The 27,379-nt window shown below is 38.1% G+C and overlaps 1 protein-coding gene across 1 annotated transcript in view; it reads right to left on the bottom strand.

Moving 5' to 3' along the window:
• The window catches only part of Nachralpha4 (nicotinic acetylcholine receptor alpha4), a 160,436-nt gene that overhangs the window by 25,168 nt on the left and 107,889 nt on the right, over positions 1–27,379 (bottom strand). Inside the window, exons 9-10 of the mRNA XM_076391263.1 lie at positions 669–815; positions 429–587 (exon numbers count right to left, since the gene is read on the bottom strand). Of these exons, the coding sequence (XP_076247378.1) occupies positions 429–587; positions 669–815 (306 nt within the window). The remainder of the gene's footprint in view (positions 1–428; positions 588–668; positions 816–27,379) is intronic.

Here is a 27,379-nt window from a genome sequence, read left to right as displayed (position 1 = left end):
TTTTATCTGTTGCCAAATTCGAGATATAACTTGTTCCAATTGTGTGATTCATCTTGTATAGTGTGATTCCGGTCTTAGTATACTAATAATTTTTAATATATACTTTGTACATTGTCATACACTTTGCAGCAAAACTGAAAAATTACTAATTTTAGACCAAAAAATTGTCAATTTTTAAACTGCCATAATTTTGTGAAATAAAATAGTATGATAGTGCAAGCTCACTGTAGAAAGTAATGTTTCTATGTATATTCTCATCTCTTGATTAAGTTACAAAGATCATCAATTTTCTGATCCAAACTAAGCCATTCTTTAATTTTGCTACGTGTATAAATTAAAAGGTAGTAAATATTAACTTTGAATATCATACCAATGAATTGTAGAATGTTTTTCTGAAATTATTAAAAGTAATAATTTATTGACTGTACCTGGAAGGTGAGAGATCTTCTTTCGAAGGAGCACGACTGTGGAATTGTTTAGGTGTTAAACGATCTTCGCAATCTTCTTGAGTAGATGGGTGATAAGGATAATAACAAGTCTTTTCTTTTCCCCTGATTGTTCTCATTAACACTCTGCCAGAAGTATATCTATAGAGAACATATTTATTTTATTGCGTTTCCAGATAACCGTAGAAAAATTCAATATTAGAAAACTATATAAATGCTTACCTATTCGTTTCAAATTTGTACTGAGGCCTTCGCATGACCAGCAATCGAGGAAGAATGTGAATAAAAACCCTTTTTATCCAAGGCGCCATTTTGTGTGTTTGCGGTGACCGAAAATGGACATTCAGGACAACCACCGTTACGCATATACTGTAAAGTGTAAAATAATATTTTTTATGCGTCTATAATTCACAAAAACAAACATATTTAAGATTCCAAGATAGTTTAAATATTAGAACTTTAATAATATTGTAAACAATACCTATATTTATTTAATTATATCAATATTCCATCAATAATGTAGAGCATTGTGCATTTTAATACAAAATATGACCTGAATCTGATAACTGCAGCTTATTTTATAATTATAATTTCACACCTACTGGCAGTTTGCAGTTATTAGGTCCGCTGCAGACAAGCTATTCTTTTCCGCCGCGGTTTGTAGCAACAATGATAATTTCCGATTTTCACTTGGAGAAAATAAGGAAAGACATACGAATGCCAATTTTAGCGGCAGATTGGCGCAGAGCGGCAGCAGTGCAATCGCGGTGAAACAGGACCTGCGTTCTTTTAAAACGACGCAAGTATGTCGCCTAGTTGCCGCTATAAATTGGATTCGTACGTCTTATCTTGGTTTTCACAATTGGAAATTGGGAATTATCTTTATTACTATAACATATGGCAATAAAAAACATTTAGTCTGCAGCAGACCTTAGGGTACTTCCGGATCTGAGGACGAACCGCGAACGAGATAGAGCCGAGGCAGGTGTTTTAGCATTTATTTCTACCTGGGGCTGTTGGCCATACAGTCTAACAAGACAGTTATTGGACCATCATGGGATGGTTATACAGATTGTCCTAGAATTGGTGGTACAACTTTTTCTACACGAAAAAATAAAACGAAAATGTGAAATAAAAAATTTTAATATTACGCTTCATTTTTGAGAAGACATACAGTGTGTTCGTTTTATCTGGAAACGTATAAATGTCTCGGAAACTATGCATGAGACGGAAAAATATTTCAGACAAATATTGTATGGTATTAAGGAGGACACATCGTCATGATTGATATTTAATCTTACTTTGACTTTGAAAAGCCTTATCATGGTCACATTTAATTTTTTAAATTGGACCATGTGTTTCAACTTCGTGGTAATCGAAAATTTATGTATAATCACACATTTAGACTTAACCTTGTGTGGATAGGTTAATTATATAAACTAGTTTCCGGTAAGTGTACAATTCGTTTATTCGAAAGCGTATTGTAAGAGTTTTGCACACTTCACTAGATGACATTGTAAGCTTTATACAGTTATTATTTACAATTATATACAGATATATGTACGGTCATTTTCATGATACAAATTTATTCGTAACTAACGAATAATGTTTTATCAAATACAATTGTTATTCGTTATTTGCAAATAAATTTTATGAATTTATTCAATAATTAGAATAATTCCGAGAATCAATTTTATTATTGGATCCATTATATGATTATAGTACGACGTCTATCATACAGCACAAGATTTGCATGTGAGCAGTTTTTCAGTATTTACAACTAAATGCCGCTGTTGATTCTAGACAAACATATTACTTCTAGACCTATATGGTAGTGAGTAAACATCCGAATGTAGAGCTGCACGAGATTTCAAAAGTAACCTTGGTATTGCCTTGTCTTGTCTCCAATTTCAAGACAATAATAAGGCATTAGTACTTTGGAGATTTGAGGCTTTCACAGCTCGGCGTTATACAATTCTCATTGTTGAAGCTGTCGGGTGTAAGCCGTGTCCTATAGGAAGAGGTTTCCCAACGTTTCGCTAGCATTGCAGCTGGCTTCTTCAGGAGGTCGAAAGACATACTGAAACTGAAGTGTGTCTGATATGGTGCACTACTTAAGTGTGATTCATGCATCACTGAGCACCGATGATAAGGTCTTCCAGATCATTGGGCACTAGTGATGTTGTCCAGCTGTACAATTAAAAAACTGGGAGGAGGGAGCTCCAGATTGGGTTCAAGTGGTAATCAGTATCTCTGTTGACGTTATTGGGGTGCTTCATTATCTCCAACGTTTCCCGGTGTTTTTTGAGGAAGTAGTTTTTAGTCTTGGCTAGGACTTTCGTTTCGTTGCAGAGTATACATATATATCCCAATTGTATATATACAATCTGCTGTCGCAGAACACTAAAAGGTAACAGGTCACAAGATACTCTTCTTATAGAGTCAAGGATCAGAGTGAATCTCTGATCACCACCCGCGCGAGAGATGTAATATTGTAACAGCGTGAGCGTATTGTAACGTTTAACAGAAATCCGTGTAAGAGTCGTAAGGTATCGCGAGCGTCCTCCGCGAAGTCCGAATCTGCCTCCTTAGACCGCGTCGAGAGAATCCACGAAGTCCGAAATAGGAAAGTGCGTGCAACAAGAAAACCGCGTCGAGAACCGATCACGAATGACCAGCGATCAGTTAACTTATAAGGTAACAACGTTCAGACTGTACAGACAGTAAGGAGGAGTTGGTATGTAATTCGTAACTTATTAAACATATGAAACTGATAATAAATCTAAGCACAATCTACCAGCTCACTTCTCCTCTTTCCTTCCACTATGCATTTCTCAAATAAGTTTAATCAAGGCGTGCTTTAGTACTTTAAAAGAGCAAGAATCATAAAGCTCGCCGCTCAAGACAACCGCTCGTCTAATTAGGACGCAACAACCCAATAATTATTTTAACTCTAAACTAAGGAAAATTATTGTGATATAAATTATTCTACACTACACAAATTAGACATAAAATATATTATACTTACAAAGAGAGAATTCAAAAATCTACAAGAAAAATAAAACCTATTCAGAAGTTTGTCAGACTTCGTGTCGATAGTTAAAGGTTAATACTAATTAAATCCAATATAGAAAATAAGTCTTAACCCAATTGACTTTATGTAAGTTAATACAGGACGTAAATGTACGTTAGATAGAAAATATCTCTAGTAATAAAGTCTTATCCTTATTCATGTCAAATTTAAGACCTGATATATTACTGTTTTTCATTTTAATTTCTTTCGTGATGTTTTGTTCTTTACATATGTACATAGTGTAACGTTCCAATGCACTAGGCGAAAAGGAAGGAACAGGTTTCGAGAGGAGAGCGGTTTCCTCACAAATTTAGGAAAGTGGGAGTTCGTGTAGAGTGTAGTAAAAGAGTGAAATCTGCGACTTGGGTCTGTTTAACATTAATAAGTTATTCAAACTTATTAACTGGCTTGTGACGTAACTTAAACATCGAGTATCGATATAACTTGTAATCGATTCTTAAATTAAATACTAGCAGGATGTGCCCTAATGGTTAATAATATGCAAGAATAGTTAATTAGCGATGTAAATTAACAATAATGATTGTTCTGTGGTGTTTCGAGTCATATTTTATACGCGAGTACGTAGAAAGTGAGGTTAGCGCGATGTAAGTATGTACAACCACAGACGAGTATACATGATAGATTGGACATTCAATGGACTTCCGTGTCTCACGTTCTGAAATACCGACGGCTCGAGAAACCACTGGTTTTCGAGCGTCCTCTGCAATTTTTGAGCGGTGGATGTAGGAAACGTATTCTATTCACGCTGATAGTGCAGGCAAACGAGAAAATATTCTTACCGTACCACCCAATATATAAGGTGTCCCATTAAACTATGCTGTTTATTTATCCCTATAATTTCAATAATAAGCGGAAATGCTATTTACAAAAAATATGTTGTTGCAGAAAATATATACCAGAGTGATGAAATTTATTCTAAATAAGATGCTTATTTTTTTATGGCTAAATTCAGTGGAATAAGGAATTTTATGTAAAAGTACTAAGAAGTATTCACTGATTTCGAAATTCATCACTTGTGAAATATATAGTTGTATCTATGTTATATTAATCAAGATATGCTTCGGATTACTTGGTACACCCGAGATATACGAAATTCCAGCAAAGAATACGAATAGCATAGTAAAAGTGGTAAAGAAAAATGATTGAAAACTTTAAAGATAGATAGTACACGAACCACGGAGGCTCATGGGGAGATAGACGAAATTGAGGGCCCATCGATCTTCATTCGCAAAAATCTTGAAGTCTGAAATTTAAACTGGTAAGCCAAAGACATTTGATCAACGGTCAAGCTGTTAGCGGACAGAGTGGTTGAGAGTAACCCAATGTAGTCCATGATAATCCAGGAAGTTCTTCTAGAGGATCGCCAGGACGATTCAGACCCGCTGGAAACTCCGAAGACTGACCAGAAGATTGTTATCCCTCGGACAATAGGTTGTTTTACATTCATATAGACAGCCAGCGGTCTCAGGGTCACTTTTGACCCAGCATTTGTCGTCCAAGGGTTAATAACAATCGCAAGCAGTGACTGATGCAAGTTATTAACATTTATAACTGTTAGTTAAAGAAATATTAAGAAGTTTTCAAGAGTTGCGGGATTAATCTAACGATAAATAATATACGAAAAGTTAATAATATCCATATTTGTTAACTAAGAAGACACAAATGCACACTGTGTGTGATTGTTATTAACAACATGTGTGCCAGAAATTATTGCTCGAGTGAGTATTTTATGAAAAATATCAATTACTCGCCAAATATTGTTCGTTAGATCGGTCTCGAAATTCTAATCAACCGAAGAACTCTGATTGGTTTCTCATCTTCCTCGAGACAGTATAAATACCCCTGCAGGGCACGAGTGTCTCACTCGTCGCGGGTCCTCCGGCGGGTGAGGACCTCCCTGGGGATCCTGGAGGGACTCCTGCTCCCTGGACCTGGGACCACCCTGCACCCTTGGACATCACTGACCATTGGGCAGTGGTCAGTTGGCCGATGACCAGTGGTCATCTTGGACAAACGGTAAGTTTCTGCTCAATTTCGAATTTATTTCTACTGTTGTCCCTCTTTACTGTTTCCCCTTTTTTTATACGTACCCCACCTCCTACCGGGCTATATGTTGTACTTTATCTCTTTATTACCGTTAAGTTTTGGATTCAATGAAATCCAATTACTGTTTCTACTTCTTATACTTGTCTTTCAATCATCTTTTTGCCTTACTAGTCATAAGTTTCATTTTAAAATTCTTGTTTCCATCTATCTCCCTGTGGGTCTCCCACACAGCAACCTCCTCGTGGTGAAACCTGGGCGGCTTTGTCCGTGCCAATGGCTGTGTATGTTGTATTAGATGTAAGAGCAGTTACGTACGGATGTGTATTCATTTCTTCGTTCTCTGTAACATCTGTGGTTTCTTTTTTGTTCTTGAGGAGACTCCCTCAATCATTTATGTATATCTTTTCATCTCTGATTCATGTCTTGTTTTTGCAATCATTGACATGCTTCTGTTATTCCTCCCTTTCTTCTCTGCTGCATGACCCTCTATTCTCTTCTTCATATCATCACTGATTATAATTATTATTCACATTTCATTTACATGAAGAACATTCATCGAACAAAGACATCGTATCACCCGAGGGATTTCATTTCCATTTCTAATTTTTAAAATTTCAGGATTTAGGTGAACATCAAATTAAAGTACTAAAAGAAGAATTGACTCATATGGCAACATCATCCAGTTCTGTTTTCTGTTTAAATATGTTCTCCCTTGATTCGGAGTAGGGATTGTTCTATCAATCCTTTCTCGTTTCTGTGATCTCCATATGGGTTTCCAGCACAGCAACCTCCTCGCGTTGAGACCCGGGCCGGTTCTGTCCGGGCCAATGGCTGTGCCATCGTTGGGGTATTCTTGGGGAGGCTTCCCCGATCATTCATACATTAGTCTTCATACTCTTTCTTCGCTGGTTCTCTCTTTACTCTTAACTTGAAGATTGAAAAACGAAGACGTCGCACCCGCCGAGGGATTCACCACTTCTAGTATATAAGTCTCAATCACTCAGACTACTTTTAAGATTCTATTATAAAATCTTTGTAACACTGCCAAGTTGTCACTTCTTAGCCATTTTTGCTCGATCAATAGCTCCTCACCTTCTGTGAGGAGGTGATCTCTGCTTCTCTTAGTAGAAGCAACTAGCAGCCGTGGAATCGGCGGTCCATGGAGCTTGTTCTTCTTCCCTTGGGGGTTTGTGCTAGCGAGAGACGATGTGGACACCGAATGGTGTGTGGTATGACACACTTGCAGGTGGAAACCCCACAGTTCAATCAGGCAACTGATTGGGCTGTGAGGTGCCAGTCGCCTTCTCCTAGTACCCGCCTTCAAGATGGAAGGACTCGCACCACCGATTGTCTATTTCATGGTTGCCTCACGCGGTAGACTCTAAATATTCCCAATCTCCACTCTATGATTACTTGGCACTTCTCTACTTTAAGATCCAAGGCAAAGGCGTGAATGGAACTTGGCTTCCATCCATGTCTTTGCCTGTCTAGCGTAAAATCACTGTACAATTGTCGAGTTGTCATTTCTTAACTTCTTTTCTTGAAACGTGTTCCTCATCTTTGGTGAGGAAGTCACCTCTGCTTCTCTTGGTAGAAGCATGTGACCAACCGTGGAATCGTCGGTCGGTGGAGCGTGTTCTCCCCTTGGGGGTCTGTACTAGGAGTGACGCCACGGACACAGTAGGGTGTGTGGAAAGACACACTCGACTGTGGAAACTACACGTTTCCGCCTTTTGCACATTCTCTTTACCAGCCTGTCGGAATCAGGTCTACTTCGGTAGCTCCTGTGTGGCAGCAGGGAGCAATGGACAACTGACTGAATCATGTAGTGCCGTGCGCCTCTCCGACCTACCGACCTTCAAGGTGGTAGAGCTCGCACCATCGCTCGTCTATTTCACGGTTGCATTAGCGGTAGAGTCTAATTTAATCAAATCCTTCCTCATGATAACTCGACAATATCCTATTTTAAAGTCCAAGTTAAAGGCATGCATGGAACTTGGCTTCCATTCATGTCTTTGGCTTGCTAGTTTAAGATTTTTGTAAAGGGAGATCGATGGAACTTTGTCTCCGTCTATCTCCCTGTGGGTCTCCAGCACAGCAACCTCCTCGTGGTGAGACCTGGGGCGGCTCTGTCCGTGCTAATGGCTGTGTATTTTGTACTAGATCTAAAGATAGGATAGTGTTGTAACTTGTTTCTTTTGCTGGTGGTCTATCATTTCTTGTTAGTTTTTGGGAAGCTCTCTCAATTATTGGTGTATTTCTCTTGATACTCTTGGGTTTCTTCGATGGTTTTCTCTTTACTCTTTTTTATTTGAATTAAAATTTTCAAGAAACTTAATAAAGGAATGTAACTTAAATAACCGTATGTCTTATTTTCTAAATATTACAACTTGATTTGTATTCTTTATATTTTCTATATTTTGGCACAAATAAATGAAATTCTCAATGTAGTTATTAATTATAACTCTTACATAAATATTCAAAAATTGCGGGCTTAATATAATCTACCTACTCCATTTTAATTGTAATTCCGAAAATTCGTCACATTGCAATCTGCTTTGAGACTTCGTTGGTAATATTGGCGGTGACACTAAAATGATAATGGGGTGCTAGCACCCCAAAAATCAGGGACAAAAAGATACATAGGATGTTAGGTCTATTATTATCTAGTCGGTGGTACAAGTAGAGTTAGCGCGACGTGTGTATCTACAATGTAGGGTTAGCGCGACGTGTTCTGTCGATGTGGTAACGTAGATGGCGCGAGATTTGGAGAGGTCAAACATCGTCAAACATCGATCTTGATCTGCTGAACTCCGAGTCGCTGCTTCAGTTATGAAAAATAACCCAGGAGCGGTCTCTTGATTCTTTCAGAATAAGAAAGATAATTAACTTCATGCGTTAAGCATCTCCAAGCAACTTTTGGCCTTCCTTTTTTTATTTTTTTGCCACCCTACCACCCCGGTATGTAATTACACTTGTGGTACTGTTCTTCATTACTTCGCAGCTGCGGCTACCTCATAACCTCTAATCCTCTTTTTCTTTTTTTTTCCTAGTTAGATCTCTTTTATTTCATACTTATATCCTTAAATTTTATTCTCTAAGCTGTCCATCTGGGATAAGAATAACTACTATCTAGGTCTATCAATAAAATATGTACAATTTGTTTCAAAATAAGTAAAATAAATAATTAAATAAATAAAAAATTATTCACAATTATGGACAGCGTTTTCTTGGTATATTCTATTTTAAACTCTTCACGTATCTAACATTTCGCTCCATTATTTATTCCTCTTAATCGATTAGATTTAGTTTTTATTTTTCCTGGCCGTCTTTTCAATCTCTCTTTCATGTTTCTTTCTTTCTTTAGCACGTCAATCAAAAAACCTTCTATAGCATTCCATGTGGCTTTGCTTTTTTGCATTTCTTTTATCATATTCTCAGGTATCCATGTCTCGACCTCTGTTTTCTCTATCATCTCTTCTCTTTCACTACTCCACATTTTACACGTGAAAAACGTGTGTTCTGGATCGTCCCTTGTTCCACATCCAAACCAGCACGCTTCGTTATCCGTCTTCGGTATTCTCCTTCTATACGAGTTGAAGCAGCCATGGCAACTAAGTGCATGCGAGAGGTGGTAGTTTAGTGAACCGTATCTCCTTTTTTGCCACTTATCTATGTCTTTGATGATCTTATAGGTCCATCTTCCATTAATAGAGTCATCCCATCTCTCTTACCAATTTACTACAAATTTTTTGTTTATTTTCTCTTCGTATTTCTTTAGTTTTTTAATATAGTTTTTTCCGCGTTTTTATCATTTCGTATTTTCCTTCTCTTTTCTAACTCCCTTTTTTATACACTTCTGTTTTGGCTTCTATTTGTAGGTCAATCGGTAGAACCCTTGTTATCACGGTTAGTGCGTCAATCGAGATAGTTCTGTAGATCCTTGCAATTCGCCCCAATCCAATCTTTTGTACAGTGAGTAATTTTTTTCTATTGGTCTGTAGTTTAACCGCCTCGTGCCAAATGGATGCTGCGTACAGTATTACCGACTCTAAAATTTTACAGTAGATTCTTCTATTTTTTTCCTTAGGACCATCCATATTATCCATTAATCTAGACAAGCCGGACATGACCTTAACTCCTTTCCGTGCTGCTGACTCCACATGTATTTTAAAATTTTTACTTTCTTCAAAATTAACCCCTAAGTATATTACGTTAGTTGCAGGTTTGATCACATGGCCCAATATGTTTAGTCTAAAGTCTTTATTAACTTTTTCTTATTCATGAAAATATACTTTGTTTTTTCACTCGCAATCTCCAGTTCAGCCTCATTTATCCATGCATTTATTTGTTCTGTCATTATCTTCTCTGCTTTTTGTTTTAGGTGTTTCAGATTCGTGTCAGCTACCACAAGACTCACATCGTCCGCGAAGTCGATCAGGTGTGCATTTTAATAAGTTGCAATAGGTCACATTCCAAAGGATGGGTCCAAGGATGGTTTCCTGCGGTACAACTTTACACATTTGCTTCTCTATCCATCCATCTGTAGATAAATATTTTATTTCTCTGTCGCAGAAGTAATCTATTATAATATTAATTAAGTACATCGGTAATCCTTTTTGTTGTGCCCAAACTATTTGCATCCATTTTAGCGTAGTAAACGCGTTTTTAATATCAATCGTAATTAATATGACGAACTTCTTTTTAAGTGTAGCGTTTGTAGCCAATTCTTTTACTTTCATCAATTCCTCCAATGTGGATTTGCCTTTTGCCAATCCATATTGGTTTGCAGCGAAAGGAGATTCACCTAGATGTTCCACAATTTTATTCTTGATAATATATTCGTAAATTTTTGCCCATGCATCAATTATGCATGAAGGTCTAAATGCATTGTCAGAACTTGGATCCCTGCCCACTTTTTGTATTAGGATCATCCTTTGTGTTTTCCAGGTCTTCGGGAATTTATGAGCCGCGATACATCCGTTTAACATTTGCGACAAATACTTTCTCCATCTATCAGGGTTTTTGAATTATATGATGTATGCCCGAATTCGTAGCATCTAAAACATCTTGTGATCCCCGGAGGGATCCTTACTCTTGTATTTACGTAGCCTACCTTTATTTCGTCCATATCCTTAATTTCATTGCTCAATCTTGCCGGAATCTCGGCATCAATATCAATAACGCGGGTTATTTGATATCTTTTCATAAAATCCTTTATTAGGTCCTCTTTGCTGATAATCGGGTCAAGGTTTTTCATCTCGATGTCCATTTTCTGTTGTTGGGTCTTCATTTTAGTTTCTTCTCCCATCGCCGCTGTTATAATATCCCTAAGTTCTTCTGATCTAACTTCCTTAGTTAATTCGATGAGTAGATTACCTGCTCTCGATTTTCTTATTTTCTTGATATTCACAGGCTTTTCTTTAGTTTTTTCAACTATGTCCTTAAATAAGCCAGCGTACGACCTCGTCTTAGTTGTTTCTCTCACTATTGCTTCGGTTCTTTGTGGAGGTTGTTTAAAAGCCTTTTTATTTCTAATACTCCTCTTGTCCTTCATTTCTTGCAGTTCTTAAAGTTCTAGAGGCTTCACTATTCACCGTCATTTCCGTCACATTATCCTTTGTTTCATATCTATATGTCAGATCCCCTCTCTTCTTCCTTCAGACTTCCTCCCATCCTTGAGGTTCTGATTCCTCTGTTATATATTCCTCATCCCATCCGCAATACTAATCCATCAGAAAATTTCGATTTTCCCTATTCCAATATCTCGGTCCTTCACTCTCCTCTCCGTATCTTGTCCTATCCTGTTCTGTGACCCCTCTCCTGTCCTCCATCCTTTTATCCCTCATTCTAATTATTCTTCTCCTAGATTCTGATTCCTCCACTTCCCTGTTTGCAATCTCATCACTTTATATGTAAAGCCACCTGCCTTGGTTTTGGTTTTGACTCCATCCTCTGTATTTCTTGGGCGTATTTCCCGTAGGTGGGGAAATCTACTTTCTCTTCATGAATATTCCTTTCGCAGTCTGAGGAGTGATCACTTAATCCTCAATAATTTTTGATCTGGATCTTGTGTGCATGCCTGTTGTGTCTTCAGAGGCAGCATCATAGTCGGTGGTTGGGCCCATCACTATTTCTTTCTTTTCATCAAGCTTTTTCTTTTCCCAGATGTTTTTCGCAGTAGATTTTATACTATCTAGGTGTCCCATCACTTAGCAGTACTTTTCAAGATCCGCTTTTTTGATATAACTAGTTTTCATCAGTTTAGGGCCAATTTCACTGTCGATCTGCTTCATTTCCTTTATGTAGGTCAATATTTCCCTAATCCCTGTTTTAGGGGGATCCTCACTCGCCATATCTTTATTTAATTTTAAACCTGTTTCAGTATGTATTATAGTTATTATGTCTTTATTCACATTTTTCGTCAAATCTTCTATAGATCTTCTAAGTTCTGTCTTTTTAAACCTGTTTCAGTATCTATTATAGTTATTATGTCTTTATTCACATTTTTCGTCAAATCTTCTATAGATCTTCTAAATTCTGTCTTTTTAATATTTATCTCCTTACCTAGTCTTTTTAAGCTTGTAACTAACGTATCCTCTTTACGATATTTTAAGTGTAACTCACTGTCGGTCTCCACCGTATTGTCGGCTGTAATCAGTTAATATGAATTAACATCGAGAAGCGACTTTTGGTCTGTATAGAGTTCAGTCGCTATAACCGTTGGGGCATTGTCACGAACGGAGCGATCTGCCACTTTCACCAACGTTAAGTCGCTTTTCTGCACTTGTTACGACATGAATGCTCGGTTAAGCAGCTTCGAGTCGCACTCTGGCTTGAAAACTCTGGCATGAAAAATAAAAAACTATATTTTAAAGAACTATATTTCTTCTGTCTCTATTTATTATTTGGTTAAGTGTAGGTATTTCACTTTTACTACATCTGTCTCTGTGTATAGTTTTGTATAATGAAATATTGCTCTTAATTATATAAATAATGTAACTTCCTTGTTAAAGACTGTGGAATAGAATGAAGTAAATAAAGTGTTAACGAGTAATGCTAAGTGAATATATCAGCGCCATTGATTTTAATGCAAGTTGAGTATACCTGTCCATAATATGACGATACATTTCTTCACAGAATTATTCGAAACATTCTTATCTGAATAAAGAATGAACGTTTCTTATTATCAATAACATTTTTTATTATAAATTTTTTTTATAAATTATTTTATTTACAATTTGTTATTAATAAAAATTATCTGTTATTTTTTAATAACTTCATTATATTCGTAATTTTTATTCGAAAATCTTATGAATAAAAATTTATTTGAAATATTATTCGAATAAAATTTCATTCGAATAATGTCCAACTCTGACTCTCAGCCTCTCCCGGCCATAGTTAATGCCCTATCTCCCGTTTTTCTAAGCTTTCCCCTTTCCTCTTGACGTCTCTTGTGGCCTTGTTTCTTCTCCTCTTTGACTTTCCTTGAGGTTATACTTCCGCTAAGGAAATGGATTACCCCGACTTTCGTACTTCGTGTCTGGTGATTCGGCCATTTGTAATAGACCTTTCCGACCTGCCCATCCATTGCAGTGTCTCTCCTATGGTGACTCGGATTTCAATTCCTCTTCTGTTTGTCTTCTGGTCCTCTTCGGATGCACCTCCACACATTAGATCTTTTTCGTCTGGCGAATACCGAATTCTTCGTCCTTCATTGGCGGGGCAATGCAAAGTCAAAGTCCAATGTTCCCCCGCTACGTCGTCCTCTTCTTTCTTGAGCTGCGTTCGTTGAGGCAATCTCAGCGGATGTGTTCGCAACATATACAGGGTGTAACAAAAATGTCGCAGTTCCTTAAAAGGGGTGATTCAGGGGGTGATTTGAAACAACTTTTTCCTTAGCGAAAATGTAAGATGAGGCTTCGTTAACGAGTTATTAACGAAAAACACCGGCCAATGAGAGCGCGAGTTTGCCGTCCGAGCGACTGCGGTAGCGTTGGGTACGCGCTGGTCGCTACGGTTGTACTCCGAACAAGAAAGTCGACATGCGTCGAAGGAAATAGCATTAGTGTGAAAATATTTGCATAATGTATAAACGAAAAAGCAATGCAACAAAAGAAATGAATGGAGAATTGGAGAATTAACGTTGAAGATAGAAACGTTGAAAGTAGTCTGCGTTAGATTTAAAAAATAATAATCATTAATGAATTAAATGCAATTCATCTGTAGTTTGTAAATCTGTGTCACTGGGTCACTGTACCGATACTGGTCATCGACCTCTGGAATGGTTTATGGCAGGGTAGAATTTTTCCAAAGAAGCTCCTTGTACCCCCCACGTAGTTTAAGCACCTCAGACCTTCTTTGTTCGGACACTCCGAGGTCATGTCTCCTTCGAAACCAAAGCAATAAAGCCATAAATTACCTAAACGCGTGCCCTAGCATAAACCATTTCGACGGTCGATGACCAGGATCGGTACAGTGACCCAGTGACACAGGTTTACAAACTACAGGTGAAGTTTGTTCTCTTCTTCCTTTATTTTTCGTTGTATTGCTTTTTCGTTTATACGTTATGCGAATAAGAGATTTACATATTCGTATTTTTACGTTGCACGTAGTTTTCCTCGATTTTAAGTAATTATTCACTTCAAGTGATAAACGAAAAAAGGACTCGGTGTTATTTATTATGTCGCTTTCAGTTTTCATACTAATGCTATTTTCTTCGATGTATGACGACTTTCTTGTTCGGAGTACAACTGTAGCATCTAGCGCGCATACCCAACGCTACCGCGGTCGCTCGGGCGGCAAACTCGCGCTCTCATTGGCCGGTGTTTTTCGTTAATAACTCGTTAACGAAGCCTCATCTTACATTTTCGCTAAGGAAAAAGTTATTTCAAATCACCCCCTAAATCACCCCTTTTAAGGAACTGCGACATTTTTGTTACACCCTGTATAATGATAATATATTTAGTTACCAATTCGATGTTTAAACTTTCTAGTTCCTTGTTGTTTTATCTTAATTTTCGGACCACGTTCATTCAGTACTAATTTAGTCTTCATTGTTACAAATTCACTAATAATGAAAATACTGTAAATGACACTGATAGTTAAACGTTAACGATCAAGTACTGAAACACTAATAACAAATAGTACTGCAACACTCTTAATAATACTGTAACAAACCGTGCGTCGTAGTATTTACATAAAACGAGCACAGATAGAGCGGCTTATCTGTGAACAGGGAGTAGGATTCCTGTGACGTGCGGTTAAGAAATAAATTTCACAGACTACGATTTCTCTTTAAAATTAATATATAACAATATTTATTACTCTAAGAGTTATGTAAATTAGAAATACTTAATATTATTCTTAAAGCTATACAAGTCTATTAGTCTTTTGATTGAAGAGTTTCCTAGCACTATATAAATTTGTACTATAGGTAACTTTTATGTCAATTAAGTATTAACGCATTGTAATCTAAGCAGATGGCAGTGATGAATAATGACGAGGAGGATTAAGGAAAAGACTGAGGAGCTGGTTAGAACTGCCTCGGTCGGTAATCAGGGAGTTGACTAAAGCTGCCTTAATACGGAGAATCCAAGGACCTGGTTAAAGCTGCCTCAGAATGATAATCAAGGAGCTGGTTAAAGCTGCCTCGATATGGAAGGTCTAGGAGCTGGTCAAAAGCTGCCTAGATTGAAGGAACCAAGAAGCTGGTTAAAGCTGCCTCGGTATCATTTGGAATCGTGTTGAGCGTTTGAATTCGGAGTGAGAACTGCGCTGCGTACAACTGGTACACCTCGCTGATGCCGCCATATTTATACAAGAAAATTGTCTTCTTCTTTTGGTATCACTCGTTATTTATTAATATGAGAACAAAAATTGTCTTTTTAGTTGAGTTCCTAGAACTCGATCTCTTTATATGTGTAGACGAAGCTACTGCCGGTTGTTACAATACCTTAAATAATAATAACTATCACATTATGCTACATATATAGTGCACTTATATAATAATAAAGTAGATTTAAACTAATTTAATAGACAAAAAACTAAAAACATTAAATAAGACGGCAAGGAAATCAACAGTCGCTTAGACATGCTTTTGGTGCTGTTGTTAAAACGGTTCTGACTTTTCGGAGCTCTTCGCACAATTATCCGAAAATTCCAAACTCGGAGTTGACAGTAATCAGTTACCAATTTTGGGTGTCCTTCCAGAGACATTCTTAAGAAAGGGAGGACAATAGGGAAAGCAGCCCTAGGTAAACCTAGGGCCAGTTAAAACTGGACATTTGTATTTAAAAAAATTTAGATGTTAGGGTGGGCATTACAGAACTCAAGTCTGGACAGAATCGTTTTAACAGAGACATCGAAAGCACGTCTAGGCGACCGTTGATTTCCTTGTCGTCTTATTTAAAGTGTTTATTTTGTAGTCTAGTACAATGTAGTCTGGTATCATGGTATTTGTTCTCCAGGGGTGCTGGAGTTATAACGAGTGTTTGAACCTTAGTAACATACGTTCAAACACATTGAATACGTATGTTTTCAAGAATTATAAATAAGCTTCTTCATTAATTGTATCATCAAAAAAACATGAGCACATGTCACATAATGATTATAAATTGCAGACCATAATATTACGCACTATCTGTATTGAATATTATTTTCACCAATCCAGACTGGATTGTTTGTCGACCACATCATTGAACTTTGAATGGACACTGATCCGTTCATATTGTTTAAAAAGCGGTTAAATTTCGAGCCTTTGTCTCGTCCGCGAAAACCGTAGTCCGTTAGCATACGTAACCGACCGAAGGTCGTCTTCGGTAGGAGATTCAGTTGCGCTGATAACAAACTCGTTACATTCGAATTGTAACTCGTTTTCAGCTGATATAGTTGAAGTTCGAACAGGTGAGCGATTGCGATCAGCTGTTTGAATCTCAGGCCCGATATCGAGTGGGGATATCGGAGCCTGACAGAGAGAGAGAGAGAGAGAGAGAGAGTAAAATTGGAACATTAGACACAGACAGACAATGATAAGCGGGCGCCACGTAGCGGATTTTCGAGTACTCTGCGCTTTTCGCGGAGCGCCTTGAGCTTGCAAGTCGAAGTCAGTCTTGCACCGATCGCTCGATAGGTCGCAAGGTGTCAGCATTTATAGAAGAGTCCGCTGAGTTAGGAAATTTGAGCACCAAATTCCTTGGCTCGTTACGCCTTCTTTGATGGATCTGTTTCACTGCAACTCGTGCAATTGCTCGATTCGACTATCACACGAAATACGTGCGATAGAGCTACGATTGTTCAGTTACGCGTTATTGCAGGCGATTAACTGAACTCTTGGAATCGGCGGTTACCCCGATTCCCTGAGTTTGCTATTCGTCCGAGGTGCAACCATAGACCACTGCTTGGTTGAGCCTTGATAATTGACAATAAAACAGAGAGGGTTAACGTAAGTGCGACACTTCTGCGTTACCCTTTTAGCAGGAGTCCGCGTGTGACGAATAGATGAACACGTCGTAGTGAACGGTGAGTACTAGAACCTCTGGCCATTATTAGCCACCAAGACTAGCCAATGCTAGTTATAGTGTGTCTCAAGCTCGCAAATCTCGGCGTACAACCGAGATTTGTACGAGGCAAGCCTTCCTGGAAGATAGGTTAAGCAGAGAAAAGGAGGATCCATTCCTCTCTGTACACTCGCCGACCGACGCTTTCTTCAGTGCGAAGAATCGTCGGTAATACAGTCCACTGCACTACCTTAGCGTTACGACAAGGTACTGCTCTCCCCTCCGCATAGGCTCATTGTCGAAGCCTGGAGTCGGGAAGACTAGGTATAGCGTGAAAGCCATATGCTCGCTTACCTGTGCGGTTCCACCGCTATTCTTTTTTCCAGACGCCAGCTGACTGGCGTCCGTGTGAGGCGAAGGGCTCTTCTCACCCAGCGGACCAGACGCCCACTAAGGACCAGGAGGTCCCCGCTCCAGAATTTGGCAATTTCAAAAATAAACGTCGTATCTAAGCCCATTTAAGGGCCGACTTAAATTTCATTAACTGTACATTTTCTTTCGAAACCCTTCTCTCAATCAGCTAATCTAGACCCTGTTAGATCCCTGCGTTCAGCGATTCTAGCATAAGGTCCTTCGAGCCGGATTAAGGTTGAGAAAGGGCAAAGAAAAGTTGTACTAGCCGTCTCTTCAGGTTGAAATTCGACCAGCGCATACCTTTCGAATCGTATCACCATGTCTACTCCACAAAGGGAACAGGCGCTTCCGCCCACCCTTGAGAGTGATATGGAAGATATCGTCTCACGAGCCAGGGGCTTGACCCGACTCGTGACGAACCTGAAAAAGAAAGGACGAAGTAGTTTTACTATCTTCCTTCTGAAAGAGAAGCTGAACTATGCCACGGACGTGTGGAAGGACGTGCTTGAACCAGTTAGTCGGCTCAGTCAGAGCGTCCCGCTCCACCAGCGCAGGCATAGCGTTCTTCGACAAAGAAGTGATAAAGGATGCCGAGGATACATTCCACGAAGTCCAAGATTTCTTGATGACAGAAATCGCACAACTATGGTAGAATTAATTTCAACAGGCGGCTCAGGGTCACTCAGCCCCTCACGCGCCTTCTGGTGGGTTCCCTCACCGCGGCAGTTCCCCGTGTGCGTGGACGAACTTGCCGCGCGTGTGGAATATTCGTGAGATCACTCCTCTGTCCCACCAGAAAGGCGCGTGAGGAGCTGAGTGACCCTGAGCCGCCTGTTGAAATTAATTCTACCATAAGCGAAGCGAAGGAACGGGTTGAGTTGGGTATCAACCAACGTAAAGCCAAGGGTGCCCGCTTAGACAACTCGCAGATTCCGCTCGAGCTTCCAAAGCAGAACCTTCCAAAGTTCAGCGGGGATCCGAAAAAGTGGAGACACTTTGAGGATTTATTTACCGCTGGCGTGAAGAATAATGAACGGTTGGCCGACGCGCAACAGTTGCAATATTTGAGCGCGTGTTTGGAAAGCGAAGCTCTCGCGTCGATCGCCGAGCTTGAAATTGCGGATTGCAATTTCATCGCGGCGTGGGAAACCCTGAAGCAGCGATTCGGGAACCCACGCCTAGTTATCATTCAGCTTCTTGAGATCTTACGGAAGCTGAGATCAATAAGAAAAGACGATTTGTCCAGCTTCCAGTAAGTCACCGTGAGCTGGAAACAAACGCTCGCTTCGCTCAAACAACTGGGTCGTACAGCTGAAGTGTAGAGTGACTTGTTGGTTATCTTAGTAAAGGAGAGGCTGGAAGCATCCCTGAAATGGGAGTGGGAAATGTCTCTTCAAACAAACACGGACTTCCCCTCGTTTAACGAGATGATGAAGTTCCTTGAAGGACATGAGCGCGCGTTGCTGGCGTTGGATCACCAGCCACGTCCCGCCAAAGCGGAGCTCACGCCGAAACCTATAAAAAACACATTCGTCTGTAATCATAAGATTACGGGTGAAATTACAATTACTAGCAAGTTTACGAGATATTCATAGCGAAAAATCAATCCTAAATCCGAAATCACGGATTTATAATCCGATATGATTTATAATCCGAGCAGATGGCGTGATCAATGTCGATATGGATCAAGGAAAGGCTAAGGAGCTGGTTAAAGCTGCCACGGTCGGTAATCAAGGGGCTGGTTGAAGCTGCCTTGATTCGGAGGATCCAAGGAGCTGGTTAAAGCTACCTCGGAGTGGTGATCGAGGAGCTGGTTGAAGCTGCCTCGATCCGGAGAAACCAAGGAGCCGGCTAAAGCTGTCTCGGTTAGGAGTGATCCAGGAGCTGGCTGAGGCTGCCTAGATTGAAGGAACCAAGGAGCTGGTTAAAGCTGCCTCGGTATGATTTGGGTTCGTTTGGATTCAGAGTGAAAACTGCACTGCGTACTACTACTGTCTTCTTTCTATCTCTGCTGGTGCTGGCGCCGCCTTATTTATACCAGAAAATTGCTTCCCTCTTTTAGGCCCGATGACTGCCCTCGATGTAGGGGTAGCGTCGTGTTGCGCCTGCGTGTTCAGGAGTCATCGCAGAATTATGTGCTCTTGATCGGTTCGGAGGTCTTGGCGCATGATGCGTCTGGTGGTGCTTGCGCAGGCGCATGGAAAGTATCACTCGCCGATTGGTCTGCGATGTCACTACTTGACCGTCATCGTGTCGTCAATGCGTTTCCACCACACGCCACAGGGCATAGGGTGTCGCTTCGGTGACGTATTAATTTTGTGTGCATACGTAATGGCAAGCGTCCTGCTGTGTGTGCGCATGCGCGTTGCGTGTCGCTGGCGCGAGGATTCGATCTAAAGATTTGAGGTTAGGGTTATGAGTTGGGGGTTTAGATCACTGCCACTGTTCAGATTTAGCTATCACTTTATTATTTATTAAGTGTAAAAGAAAAATTGTCTTCTAAAACTCGATTTCTTCATAGGTGAAATCGTAGCTGGTTGTTACAGTAGCATAAGCAATGATTTTTGCATGTTGATTTCTTATCATAAAAATGAAGGCGTTCTCCGTAGGGTAAAACATGATTTTCATGTAGCATGTGCAAATAGCACAAAAATATTTTTGTGGGAAATACACTGTAGCGATAGAAATAAGATTAAAAGTGACATATGTTGAGACTACAATATTAGCAATGTTTTGGTAGATGATTAAATTATTGCACTTGGCGTTCTTCAATAATTTCAATAGATTTGTCTGCTCCAATACCTTAAATTGGTTTTTTCAAACGATTGTAGGATACATTTTTCAAGGGAACGCATATGTTTGGCGTACCCTTTTTTACTGTTTTATGATTGGAAGGATCTCACGCCTTTTTCTGACGTTGAATTAAGGTTTGATTATTGTTAATCAACCTGATTTTAGCCTAAAGGAAAAATTTAAATTAATAACAGAATTATACCATGTTTGGTATCATTTTTATTAAGAAAACACTAACAACTCATTAGTGATACACAGGGGCGTGCTGTGGTAATCTGACACCCAGGGCAGCAAGGAAATGCCCTCCATACCTCTTTTTTCTAGTTGTAGCAAAGTCTGCTACAGCACATAGCACTATTGCGACACGGAAATATACATACAGATATTTACTAAGCGAACGGTAATATATAAACAACAATAGCTAATTTACAGCAACTAGACTTTTCTTGTTTTTATGGAAGCAAAATGTCTTATTGCATAAAAATTAATATACAATCATCCCTCACGCATAGTTGGTCTGATGTAAGTTTTAATTAATTTTGATTTACTAAGTTTTCATGTTTTGCGAAAATGCAAACAAGTAAAAGCTTTCACGGGAATTATGCGAATGGTAGAATGTAATTTAGTGTTTTTTTTTTACTTTCGCCGCTGCTTACGTATTAAATCGATGCATAGAACAGATGAACTCGATAATTTCAGTAAAAGACGATTTATAGGCTGCTGGTTGATAAATAGTAGCGGTAAGTATTCTATTTATCAGGTTTGCGGTAAAGTTTCAAGGGCGCTCCTACCTAGGCACGCCCCTGGTGACACGTTCATGAACAATTAATGCAAAATATGGAAAGTGGATTTTGATTAACGAATGAGCTATTGCTGTCCTTGTTTTTATGACTGATGTTTAGGACTCTCGGAGTTCGTTTTCGAAATTGTTTGTCTACAATCTATGTTACTAGCAAAAAAAAGTGAAATACCTCAAAAGGACATTTAAAATGTTAAAACGCCAAATAGTTGACGTGTAGACTCCCCTCCCTTCCTTCAAAAAAGGTCACAAGAAGCATTTAACCTACAAACAATATCCCCACAAGCATAAGTCCATTTGATTTGAAGAAAGTACTGAGATCAAAAGTAGCTATTGCCTTGTTTGCACAGACTACACTAAAACTCGCTAATTAGGAAACCATCCAAAAGCATGACTCTATTTAATTTGAAGAAAGTATTGAAATCAAAGATGTTTGACAGTCGTGTCCGAACAGCGCTACGATACAGACGTTATTTATACCGCTCGCGAGTACCACAGTGACAGCGTCAGTGTCGACGGCGTGTTATATACAGTGTAACAAAGTAACTTGTGACAAACAAACTACAGAGTGTAATGTGCTCCTTGTTAATTTTGTGAGCAATGATCAAAACCACTCCCAAGAGATATCTGAGTACAGGAATCCCTCCCCCTTCTTCAATAGTCAAATTACTGAACTAACTAAACCCATGACAGAAGATAACAATATGAAATCATATGCATCTGCTACAAAAAACAACATGTTTCCCACTAAAGAATAAGGAATAATTAGACGCCATTGAAGGAATTCCAATAAAAGAATACGCCTGTAAAATAGGAAAAATAATTGGACCTAAATCCATCCGTTTCATTTCCCGAATCTCTAATAGTTGAATATGTATGTATGTATTTGGATAGCAAGGACACAATACAACAACTAATGTACAAGCACAAAACTATAATAATTAACGAAACCAACGTACAAGTGAGATCTCTTTTTATACCATCTGAGAGAATAATTCTCTCAAATGTATCGCCAATAATGCCTCACGAACATATAGAAAAAATCTTCAGTGGCAATAATATAAGGACAACCTCGAAACCAACATTTCTCAGAGCTGGCATTCAGGAACCTGAATTTAACCATGTTATGAGTTTTCGCAGACAAATGTTAGTCCAAATGACGTGAGCAAAATCCCAAATTCTTTTATAATTACATATGATGGAACCCAATATCGTATATTCACCTCTACTGATAAAATTTCCTGCTTTCTATGTAAAAAGGAAGGTCATGTTGCAAGACAGTATATCAACTACAATGAGTCAACGTTAATGACTAATACAAACCAAATAAATCCAAGCAATAACGCGATCAATATTGAACTGCCTGATACCAATCCATCGGAAACTAACATTGATGACAATGTTCCTGATCCAAATAAAACGATAACAGAAATAATACATTTACGGGTAAAAGACCACGTTCTGCAACTACAGAAAACAATATTGATCAAGACAATGACAATGAAACCTTCCTGACTCCACACACGGCGAAGAGATAAAATCTACAGAACGTGCTCAGAAGAAAAAACCCAAACATAATCACTTACCAACTAAAATTATAGAAAAAATAAAAGACATGCTAGAACCAGCAAGACTCGCTTTGAATAACCCAGACAACAAATTCGTACTCAACTACGACCAATTTAAGAGCTTCCTTGAAAACTCTTTCGGAATAAAAAATCCAATCGACATTACTAAAACATACACTTCTGATATTAGTGCTCTACTAATTATGATCCACCAAGTGTATCCACTACTACAAGAGAGAAGCATAAAAAATAAACTTCATGGATTATCGAAGAAACTAAACAAAGAAACAGCAAACTCATCAAACAACCTAGTCACACTGTCTTCCCAAGACTTCTCACCATGCTGGGCCACAGAATCTGATAGTAATAACAAGTTGCCTTTTGACGATACAACAAACCTGCTTTGCATAAAGAAGACAACCGGAAAAGAAACAGAAGAAAAAAAGGAAAAGTGAAGTATAGAAAATTTGTTCTAAAAATGAACACCACGATAATTCAATGAAACGTTAATGGTTTTGTACAAAGGCTTGAATATTTATAATTGTTAATTTAAAAGATCCAGACATAATTTGTATTTAGGAAACAAATTTAAAAAATAACTACGTTAAAAATATTAAAAATTACACAGTTCATGATAAAAACAGAGCCACTGCATCTAGAGCTGGTAGAGGGGTTGCTATTGTTACGTTCCGGTTAAATCATACCGTAATTAATATGTATAACATTTCAACAGAAGTATTGCTTCAAACCGAATGTCCCTGTAACCTGGTATTTTGACAACCTCAGCACTACACCAACCTAGCAGGTGTCAAGCGTGTGTCGATGACCGACTTAGTACATAATTCGCGTTTTAAGAATAGATTTCGCCAGAGTAAGCATCAATTGCGGCAGGTCATTCGGCCCCACCATTAAAACAAAATTCCAATCAACTCCTTTAAAACCTGCCGTAACCTTTGTCTCACGCTGATTCCTTTACCAAAATTCAAGTAAGGAATATTTCGCCCGTCCATAGTCAGTGTCACGCGACGTAAAACCGCGAGTGAAAACTTTTATAAGTCTCCTAACGCCGAGCCATTAGATCTTCGTTACTCGCTACCATCATAGTTATAAGGTAATCAATTATTGTAAACCATACTTGTAATAACGTATCATTTTATCTCCGAAACGAGATATAATAAATTAAACTATTGGTACACATATACGTAAGGGGTTAAGTGACAATAGCCTGACCAATTCCCGATTCCCGAACATTCGGACGATCCCGAGGAAGGTATACATAGCCTAAACCTCTTATAATCAGGAAAGAACACACAATCCCTGAACATCTACAGATCTATCTCTTTAACTTTTACACTCTGTAAACTTCTTAAAAAAGTCATCAACAGAAGATTAAGATGGATGCTGGAAAGAAACAATTTAATAGTAGACGACCAATCGAGATTTAGACCCCTCAGATCGACTCTAGACCACTTAGTGAACCTTCATACAGAAATCCGTGAAGCTTTCCTAAAAAAAATCCCATCTAATCGCAGTCACCGTTGACCTCGAGAAGACTTACGATTTGGTTTGGAAGGAACGAATAATTAAAATACTATATAAAAATAATACAAAAGGTAAAATATTAGCTTTCATCTACAACTTCTTAAAAAACACGTCACTAAAAGTAAGAACAAACGGAGTAATATCAAATGATTTCGAGCTAACCAATGGTGTACCCCAAGGTTTGGTACTTAGCGTCACCCTTTTCCTTATTGTTATTAATTTTATGAAGAATTTTATGAAGAATCTCTGCTATAAAGAACAATTAACAACATGACAAAATGGGCTAAAGCTACAGGAGTCTCTGAATTCAAGACAGTTGTAGTTAAATTCGAAAATAAAAAGACACAAAGTTCTCCAAAATTATACCTGTATAATTCACTTATTAAATCAGAAAACAAAATCAAACTTCTTAGTATATATTTTGATGACAAGTGCTCTTGGAAAGCACATGTTAAATCTTTAAAAGATGAATACAGAAAACGAATCTAAATTTTAAAATCCATTGCATCAAGTAAATGGGGTGCTGACTTCAGAGTTCTTTTAAATACATACAAATTCATAATAAGATCTAAACTCGACTATGGTTCAATTATTTATGGATCAGTTAATAAATCACTTCTAAAAATTCTGGAACCAATAAATAAGATTTCACTGAAACTGGCAATTGGGACATTTTACACAAGCCCTATTATAAATGTTCTACTCGAATTTGGTGAAATGCCCTTGGAAGACAGGAGACAATTACTTATTTTAAATTTTACTATATCTGTAGCAGCATCCCCCAAAAAACCCTACATATACCAACATTTTCACTGATTTAAATTCAAAATACTACGATTTACATCCTCATACACCTAAACCAGTATACTACAGATTAAATGAAATACTAAAGAAACTAAATGTCACCCTTCCAACAATCTACCCAAAAAAACTCCACAATGCCCCACCTCGGTATGAAGTTAAAATAGAAACTAATGTAGAAATCGAAAAATTCTCTAGAGAGTCAATAAGTCCTATCATTTCCCAATTCCTTCACTCCGAAATCATTAATAAATATCCTGTAACTTGTGATATCTATACTGACGGCTCCAAAACAGAAAGAGGAACAGATTGCGCTGTAGTAACCTCAAATCATACAACTTCGACACGACTAAATAGCATTACTTCAGTCTTCTGCAGCGAAATTTTAGCCCTGAAAATAGCACTAGAATTTATAAATGATTCAAATGATCTGGAAATGAGTTCAAAATTTTCTCTGACTCCGAAAGTGCCATTACAGCTATCGAAGACCCTTCATCTCCCAATTCTTTAATTCAAGAAATCCAAGAGTTCTATATGCCAGCCACAAAAAATAATAAATCTGCAATAATTTACTGGATACCTTCTCATAAAGGCATAAAGAGGAATGAAGACGCTGATAAGGCAGCGAAATTAGTCGTTTGTTCAACAGAGGACAATTTAACTACACAAGGTACCTCGTATAATGACAAAAAATCATCTTAACCAATATCTAAAAAAACAAGTGAATCAAACATTACGTGAAAAATACACCCAAAAACATCAAACTGAAGGAAATGATATCGAATGGCAGAAGTTTGCAGATTCGACTAAACGCCCATTCCAAAGTTCACTTAGTAGAATTTGAATAGGGCATACAGCATAACCCACGAATACCTTCTAAACAAACTTGAGCCACCAACATATGAACTATGTCATACGCCTTGTGTATCATTGAACACATCCTACTGCATTGTCAAACTTATGAGTCAACTAGAAGATCTCTTAATCTGCCGAATGTATTATACAATTTATTAAACACAGAAGAAAATCTATAAACCTACTTACAAAATTCCTAATTGCGACAAAATTGTACACAAAAATGTAAAACAAATATGAAACTTTCTAGATTATAAATTTTCTTTTGTACTACGTTGCTAATGACCATAGCTGTTGAAACAACGTTAAAAATTCAATAAAAAAAAGATACTTGACCTGTTTATACATGGAGCTTCAAAACTCGCGGAATACAAAGTAGGAGCAAGCAGCACACTTCATTGTTGGTCAAGTAGGTTCCTCCGTTACTAAAATGTCGAGGCTTCAAAATAGTTTTCAAGTGAAGTGTGCTCACAATTTAGATAGATGTGTACTAACTCAACACACGACAGCAGCTATGTCTGCTTACCGGTGAGCTTACTTGAGTATGAAATACTTGGAGTGCCTTTTTGTAAAGAAATTCCGTAGTTATGTAGCAGCGACTCCAATATCTTGACTTATCCTTACAATAATAATGATAACATAATCCCTTGTAATAGTAACATATGTAATGGAGACAGTTGGTTGCTCTGTTTATATGTTGTCGAAAATTGTGGTAAAACAGAGGACTTTCCTATTAATACATCATTGCTTGAAAGAATGTTCAATATACGTTGCGCATTTTATTTTGTATTATTCTTTTGTCAAAGTGAATTCTAGTGCCTGTTACTACTACTAGTAGTTATTATCTGAATAAAAATGTTTTAAGAAGTAGAACCTTTTATTAGTATTAGATGCTTTACAAAAAAGCACACCAAGTAAATAGTCACAGTTACTGTCGCATGTTGAATTCGTACGCATGTATCTAAATTGTGAGTACACTTTGCTTGAAAACTACTTTGAAGCTTCAACATATTAGTAACGGAGGAATCCACTTGACCAACAATGAAGTGCTGCTTACTCTTATTTTGTATTCTGCAAGGTTTGGATCTCCCTGTATAAACAAGTCAACTACCTTTGATTACAGTGCCTTCTTCAAATTAAATGGACTCGTACTTTTGGGTGATTTCCTCATTAGCGAGTTTTAGCGCAGTCTGTATAAACAAGACAACTACTTTTGATTTCAGTACTTTTTTAAAATCAAATGGACTTATGTTTGTGGGGACCTTTTATGTAGGTTTAATGCTTTTTGGGACCTTTTTTTGAAGGGAGATGATAGGAGGAGGGGGATTGTGAGATATTCGAGTCTATACGCTAACTACTTGGTGTTTTCACATTTTAAATGTCTTTTTGGGAGATAATACATATATGAAAGAATAAGTAGAACCGACATCATTATTTTATATGTCGGAGAGGTCATAAAGACAGGCTCAAGGGCTTGTTGGTGGAGAAACTATTTCTCCGACATATATATACATATTTTCCTA

The sequence above is a fragment of the Calliopsis andreniformis genome, unplaced genomic scaffold, assembly GCF_051401765.1.
Source record: "Calliopsis andreniformis isolate RMS-2024a unplaced genomic scaffold, iyCalAndr_principal scaffold0022, whole genome shotgun sequence".
NCBI classification, from domain to species: Eukaryota; Metazoa; Arthropoda; class Insecta; order Hymenoptera; family Andrenidae; genus Calliopsis; species Calliopsis andreniformis.
Note: the sequence above shows the minus strand (reverse complement) of the source record. Positions and strands in the feature narration are given on the sequence as shown.